The 7,725-nt window shown below is 43.2% G+C and overlaps 1 protein-coding gene across 2 annotated transcripts in view; it reads right to left on the reverse strand.

Moving 5' to 3' along the window:
* MEN1 (menin 1) overlaps window positions 1-4,650 on the reverse strand; it is a 215,727-nt gene extending 211,077 nt beyond the window's left edge. The window contains exons 1-2 of one of the 2 annotated variants that reach the window (XM_069208013.1): window positions 4,539-4,650; window positions 70-148 (exon numbers count right to left, since the gene is read on the reverse strand). In XM_069208013.1, coding sequence (XP_069064114.1) covers window positions 70-77 — 8 coding nt within the window. In that variant the 5' untranslated portion in view covers window positions 78-148; window positions 4,539-4,650. Of the gene's footprint in view, window positions 1-69; window positions 149-3,202; window positions 3,331-4,538 lie in introns of those variants that run through there. The other variant, XM_069208014.1, reaches the window with a different exon arrangement.
* Between the last annotated feature and the right edge of the window lie 3,075 nt (window positions 4,651-7,725).

Raw genomic sequence — 7,725 nt, forward strand, 5'->3', positions numbered from 1 at the left:
ATACTTGTCTGGGATTAGTCAATGAAGTATAAAGTGTAACCAGAAAATAGCAAACAGCAATGTACTTACGGTTGCATGGGATGGGCAAAACTGCAGTCCACTCAAAACACAAGAAAGGCAATTAAGCCAAACTCTTGAACGATAAACACTGTAACAGATAATGAAACCTGAATGAATACAAGGCGCATTTGCTTAAGAAACTAACTCTGGGACGGAAGAACTAATCAGACCATAAGTAGAAGTCAGTTGTAAACAAACACACAACACCAGGAAACAATTCACGTTTAGGTCTACTACCATAATCACTTGTAAACCACTAAAACTCAAAGGTATCCAAGTGAGTGCATCACATCAATTTCAAACTACCCATAGGGAAAATATGCATCTTTAAGCATGGTGATAAAGTGCTTTAGGTTCGGAATCAAAGCATATTCAATAGGTTCGGCCCCACGAATAGCAGCACCTTTTCTCCCAGAAGCTGACCATGGAACAGTATGCATTTTGGTTATTAAATTTGATATTGTGCAACAATGCCAGACACAATCAAGGAGACATCATAGCAAACAAAAAAAATACAAACCAATCCAAATAGATGTGCTATAATATCTATAAATACTTTACAGCACTGGGAAATCAAAGGCCTCAAAAGAGACACTACTTTGATAACATTGCTAACCAGTTCAGCATATTAAGCTTTACAGACGTTTTTTAAATGTAATATTTTGAAGCCCAGTTAGGTTTGCAGATGTATCTATTGTTTCACTTTATGTACAGCCAGAAGTCAACTTCTAGGTTTCTGATGCAGTCATTTGACAGCACTAGCTAGGGTCATGTGAGGAATTTAGGATGGTGTAGTAGGTTGAACATATAACTATTTAGCCAGTAAGGAGGCGCTTCAAAAGGGCAGTCAAGACTCTCAGGTCCATACTTTACTTCAGCATTTTGGTGGAGGCGGGGACCACTCATTTGTGCTTGAAAAGTGAGCTTTGTTCCCTGCAGCATAGTACGTGTGGCTAGATGACGACAGGGACAAGAACAAGTCCACAGTGGGACACCCCTCTTTCCTGTAGCTCCTCACAGTATCTTACTCATGAGCATGCAGAAGATAACAGCCCTGAGTACAACCACTGCCCGGAAGGGAACTTGCTGCAAGTCCTCTATCATGTTTTTTTAGCGCTGCAGTGAGGGCTAATAGTGAAAAGATAATCACTATGGAGGAGGAACTGGGACGCTCCTCTGCATGGTGGCATGGGTGAACAAATTACCTCTCAAAGCTTCCTGCCTAAGAGACTGGTATGCCTTTAAGGGGACTAAAATTAATGATTGTTGCAGCTGATCTTAATTTTTTTTTTTTTTTTATGTAGCTTTCCTTGATTTTGGGCCCCTGACCTGGTTGACTAGGGTGGGGGGAGAACCCTGCATACAATAAAGCTTACTTTTGGGGAAACCGGCACAAGCTACCTGTAGGGGCCCTAAAAGGGGCTCAATAAAGACACCTAACCCAAAAGGAGCAGAATTAGCTACTGAACTAATTTCATAATAAAAGTAAGTTATAGTTTAAGCCTACTTTGATGCTTAAAATAAGAGATTATGCACAACAGAATCCACAATTTCAGGTTCGACTAATCGCCCCAATTTTAATTCAATGGGGAGAAAAGGTTGTGAATTAATTCTCTCTTTCTCATGACTCGATCCCTGTACTAAGAGAGGCCTGGACGATCTGAGGCTCTGCCACAACCTCTTTGAGAAATTAGATTAGCAGGGGGATGGGGGCGGACACCGAAATCTAGTCTTGTTTAAAGTACTGAAATAAGAGTAGTCTTGGAGTCTGACTCTTCTACTCACCTCGATAGTCTGTCCCCTCAGATAATTTAATTAGCAGGGGCAATGATGAAGAAAGGGTTTGTGTAGCAGGTGGTCTCTAGGTATTCTGTGTGCTTGTGGTCTTTCCCTTCAATCCCAAGAAACAAAGATTAAGAGCCAGATGTAGCAAAGGGTTTTACCCATTCTGTGTCTATGGGAAAATGTGTTTGTACATATGGCCCTAAGAGAGAGAGAGAGAAGGCTTGATTGGTTCTGGTCATTTTTTCTTTGCCTCAATCATCCTGTTTTTCTCACCTTTTTTGACGGCAAAAGGTATAGATTAGATTTTACTAAATCTCTCATCTCTCTGTGGTTCTCAGTCTTTTAATATCTTCGCTTGTCAGATTGGAGGAAGAGAGGGCAGGGCTTTAGAATAGGTTCTCAATTGGGAATCTAGCTATCAATGCAGCTTTCTGGGGTCTTTCTATTCTTTGTGTGTATTTTCAAAGATGGTTCAAGAATAGGGGAGCTGATCCAATTTCAGATGAAGAAGTCTTGTTTTTAAAGAATGGTTTTGGCCTTGGTCTAGCAGTTTCAACCATTAGACTACAATGGTTTGCTGGCAAGGCTAGTAGAGTAACACGGGGAAGAACAGATACCTTTGAACCTTATGCCTTGTGTTTACTGAAGTGTAGGTCCCGTATTCTTTATTGGACTTGAGTTCCTTGTTGGGATTTAACGTTGTACTAAAAGCACTGCAGCTCTGCCTTACATTTTACTCAAAAGCAAGACGAATCCTTCTCCTCAGATGCAAGCTCAGTTACTTTACTTGATGTACGAAAGGCTGTTTTAATTTATTTTGAAGAGTTGTCTTCTTTCCTTTAAGCTGTTTTTGTGTGTGTGAATCTTGGGCGCACCAGAAAAGGACTCAAACCGTCTATACTTACTCTAGCTAGGTGGGTCCTTCTACTGTTTCAGAGGCATTCAGCGAAGAACATTTGTCGTGTTCCACGGGTGATTAGGTCCCTCAACCAGGGGTAAGAAAGCATCTTGAGAGGATTGTGACAGAGCCTCTTTATTCGAGATTTGCAGTGTGACTGCTTAGATAGTTTCCTTCACTTTTGTAAATCATTTTCATATTTTGAGTGAGGATAAAGGCTGTGGTGATTTTGGTACCAGAGTTCTTTCTACCATGTTGTACCGGAGAGTCACCGTTTTAAATTTTGGTGTACTGATTAAAGTTTCATTGGTGGTGCATCTATACTGGGTCTTTGTATATTTTCCTGCACAACTGTTTGATGTGTTTCGCGCATGCTCTCGGCCTCACTTGGATAATTCTCATAAGTTAAAAGCTGGAATGAAAAAGTAAAATAAGATAGGTCGTGTTTAAGTTACTTACCAGTAATTCCTTTATTCCGAGTCCATTATTCCTTATTTCAATCATTAACTTCCATACTCCCTCAGGTTGGATTGCAGAGTAGCGCTATTTTAAATCTTGGTGTCAAGACATGATGTATTATGAGTATGTTGCCCTTCCCTCACCTGCGACAGGGTGGGTTGAGTTTTTTTTTTTTTTTTTAGATTAAGTGAGAAGTGCAACGGACTGCATAGGTAGTTAGGAGGACTCACCTCAAAGTGATAAGTGAAATGATTAAGAGTGGTGTAATTTATGACAAGTAGTTTAGACATTAAACATAACAAATATGTGACTGATGTCATTTCTTGCACATCAAAAACATAGCTCTAGATATTGGAAACAGACAGGTGCCTTTAAACCCATACATGGGGCATTTTCGTTGAGCAAACACTGTGCTACATTTACAAGTGTTAGGAAAGGTTGCAAGACTACCACACCCATATGGAACGCCTCGAATAACCATCGATCAACACAAATGCTACCATGGAGACCGACTCTCTTGATAAATCGTAACCACAGACCAAGTCTAAACAAAGCATCATAAAGCCAAGTAAGTAGAAAAAATTATACTACCTAAACACCTAGTATAAATACTACCAATTACCAGAGATGCTCTCTGGCCGTCTAGGGACGGACTCAGTCACTGACTTTCTTGTTTGCGAGTATAGATTAAGATCTTACATTTTTGTTTATTTTTTATATTACCTAAATCACGAGCCATTAAAGAGCACACCCCAGCAGTGTTCAAAAACAATATAAAAATAAGAATTTTAGAGAACTATTACAAAAGTATCTCCTTAAAACAACTTTAAATCATAGTCCAACAAATTAAGAAAATAGCCCTACGGGTTTAGGCGGAAATCAAATTGGGCAAAACTCAGGAACTGGAAAAACAATAGATTGTACTGTGTGAATAAATTCGACGTGCGCTGTTGGCATAAAATGGCATTTAGTTCACATTTCTTTGAATGGGAAAAAACTAAATTTGCAACATTTGACCGTGTGTATGTCACACAGTAAACAAAGCCAGTTGCTTTCAATGCTCAATATAGTAAAGTGGCCCGGGCATGCATGTTCATACCACCCATCCTCTACAGGAGTTTGGAGCATCTTTCTCATACTTCTCTTGCTTTTTATCTTTCTCATTTCACTTTCTCTTATTCCCTTTCATCTCCCCCAGCGCGTCTCTCTCCACCCATGTGTAACTTCTCATCTCTTATTTCCCAACGTCTCCACTTCTTCCTACATCTGATTCAAAGCTCACTTCTGTGCCTCTACCTTGCCTCCCTCCTCCATTATCTCCCTACCGCTCACTCACCCGCCCTACGGTCCCTTCCTGTCTCCCGCCTTCACGTTACTCTTCAGTCGTTCTGGGGCGCCGCCATGTCCAGTGCGCAGAGATCTGAAATTCAAAACAAGCACAACCCTCCTGCGAGAGAATCCCAAAGCAAGCGCGTGCTCTAATGAAAGACGCCCAAAACAAGCCAATCCCCGAAAGATGGTGAAAGGCCAGCTCGCTCAAGTCATCTGTCCACGGAGCCTTGGTCAGGCATGGTAAGGAAAGCGCTTCTCCTGCCATCCCGATCCCCCCCGTGACGTCACAGCGATAGGAAGAGAAACGTTTTCGAAAGAGTTTCTCTTTTGAACGGGGAAGGGGCAGGTCGGAGAGGCATCGAGTAAAGAAAAGTCCTCCAATGTCTCTGTGAGCATTTCCTAAGAGTTTTTATTTTTTTTAAAGTGACAAGAAGAGAACGGCCCCATAGGCAAGGGCTGCTCCCTTGGAGGGGGTATTTTTTAATAAGGCCATTTCTGCTCCCTTTGTGGGCAGATAGGCCTATTTTAATTAGGCCATATGACCCCAAGGGGGGCACAAGGCACCAGGGATAATGTTTTTTAAATTATTTACAGTTGGGGAGCGACCCCTTTGGCAAGGGTCACCCCCCCAGTGGCAAATTTATTTTAGGCCATTTCTGCCTCCCTTGGGGGCAGATCGGCCTATTTTTATTAGGCCAATCTGCCAGACAACAGGGATTTTTTAGGTCAATTTCACGCAAGGGGAGCTACCCCTTAGCAAGGGTCATTCCCCTGTGTGTGTGTGTGTGTTGGGGGGGGGGTCATTTTTTAAAGGCTTTTTTTGCCTCGGTTGCAAAGCGGCCTATTTTATTTAGGCTGATCTGCCCCCAAGGGGGCTAGAAACCACTAGACACCAGGGTTTTTTGTTTTATTTTTTAACCCCTTCGCTGCCAGGCCTTTTGCCCCTCCTGTGCCAGGCCTTTTTTTGGCTATTTGGGGCAGTTCGCGCTTAGGCCCTCATAACTTTCTGTCCACATAAGCTAGCCAAGCCAAATTTGTGTCCTTTTTTTCCAACATCCTAGGGATTCTAGCGGTACCCAGACTTTGTGGGTTCCCCTGAAGGAGGCCAAGAAATTAGCCAAAATACAGTGACAATTTTCGTTTTTTTCAAACAAATGGGAAAAAGGGGCTGCAGAAGAAGGCTTGTGGTTTTTTTCCCTGAAAATGGCATCAACAAAGGGTTTGCAGTGCTAAAATCACCAGCTTTCAGGAACAGGCAGACTTGAATCAGAAAACCCAATTTTTCAACACAATTGTGGCATTTTACTGGAACACACCCCATTTTTACGATTTTTTTGTGCTTTCAGCCTCCGTCCAGTCAGTGACAGGAATGGATGTGAAACCAATGCTGGATCCCAGAAACCTAAACATTTCTAATAAAGTAGACACAATTCTGAATTCAGCAAGGGGTAATTTGTGTAGATTCTACAAGGGTTTCCTACAGAAAATAACAACTGAAAAAAAACATACTGAAATTGAGGTGAAAAAACAGCAATTTTTCTCAACGTTTTACTCTGTAACTTTTTCCTGCAATGTCAGATTTTTGAAAGCGATATACTGTTATGTCTGCTGGACTCTTCTGGTTGCGGGGATATATAGGGCTTGTAGGTTCATCAAGAACCCTAGTTACCCAGAGCCAATAAATGAGCTGCACCCCTGCAGTGGGTTTTCATTCTATACCGGGTATACAGCAATTCATTTGCTGAAATATAAAGAGTGAAAAATAGCTATCAAGAAAACCTTTGTATTTCCAAAATGGGCACAAGATAAGGTGTTGAGGAGCAGTGGTTATTTGCACATCTCTGAATTCCGGGGTGCCAATACTAGCATGTGAATTACAGGGCATTTCTCAAATAGACGTCTTTTTTACACACTCTCTTATATTTAGAAGGAAAAAATGTAGAGAAAGGTAAGGGGCAATAACACTTGTTTTGCTAATCTATGTTCCCCCAAGACTCCTGATAAAAATGATACCTCACTTGTGTGGATAGGCCTAGCGCCCACGAAAGGAAATGTCCCAAAACACAACGTGGATACATCAAATTTTTTCACAGAAAACAGAGGTGTTTTTTACAAAGTGCCTACCTGTGGATTTTGGCCTCTAGCTCAGCCGGTCCCGGGGGGGGGCAGAAATGTTCTAAAATAAATATGCCCCCCCAATGCCCCTGGGGAGCGACCCTTGCCTACGGGGTAGCTCCCCCTGCGTGACATTGGCGCAAAAAAAAAGATCCCCGGTGCCTAGTTGTTTCTGCAGACTGACTTAAAATCGTCCGATTTGCCCCCAAGGGGGGCAGAATTGTTCTAAATACAATTTGCCCCCCAGGGGAGTGACCCTTGCCTAATGGGTCGCTCCCCATCTCTAAAAAAAACAAAACAAAAAAAATTAGCCCTGGCGCCTAGAGGTTTATGCCCCCCTGGGGCAGATCGGCCTTGCCTAAGGGGTCGCTCACCATCTGTAAAACAACAACAACAAAAACATCCCCGGTGCCTAGTGGTTTCTGCCCCACTTGAGGGCAGATCGGCCTAATTAAAATAGGCTGATCTGCCCCCAAGGGGGGCAGAAATGGCCTAAATTTAATTTGCCCCCCAGGGGAATGACCCTTGCCTAAGGGGTCGCTCCCCACCTCTAAAAAACAAAAAAAAAACAACAAAAAAATGATCCCTGGTGCCTAGAGGTTTCTGCCCCCGGGGGGGCAGAAAAGGCCTTAAAAAAAATGCCCCCCCTGGGAGCGACCCTTGCCCAAGGGGTCGCTCCCTTATGCCAGTTTCATAAATATAATAGAATTCCCTGGTGTCTAGTGGGCGTTTCAAAAGCCGGATTGATTTACAATGCGGCTTTTGAAACGCTGAGAGAGACTTCAAAGGGAAGGAAATACATTTCCTTCCCTTTGAAGCCTCTCCGGGCCTCCTCCACGTGATCGGAAGAGAAATGCTTTGCATTTCTCTTCGGAGATCGCTGGAAGCTGAGCTTCCAGCGCAAAGGAGGTGGCCTCTGTGACAATCAGAGCGCGATGCGCGCTGACGTCACGGGTGGGTCGGGGTGGAAGGGGAAGGGATTCCCCTTCCATCCACGACCGGGGGTGTGGGTTGGGGACCCATGGGGGGAGCGCTACCGCTCCCCACGGTTCCCGGGTGCAGGACGAGGTGATCTC

Source organism: Pleurodeles waltl, chromosome 9 (genome assembly GCF_031143425.1).
Source record: "Pleurodeles waltl isolate 20211129_DDA chromosome 9, aPleWal1.hap1.20221129, whole genome shotgun sequence".
Classification (NCBI taxonomy): Eukaryota; Metazoa; Chordata; class Amphibia; order Caudata; family Salamandridae; genus Pleurodeles; species Pleurodeles waltl.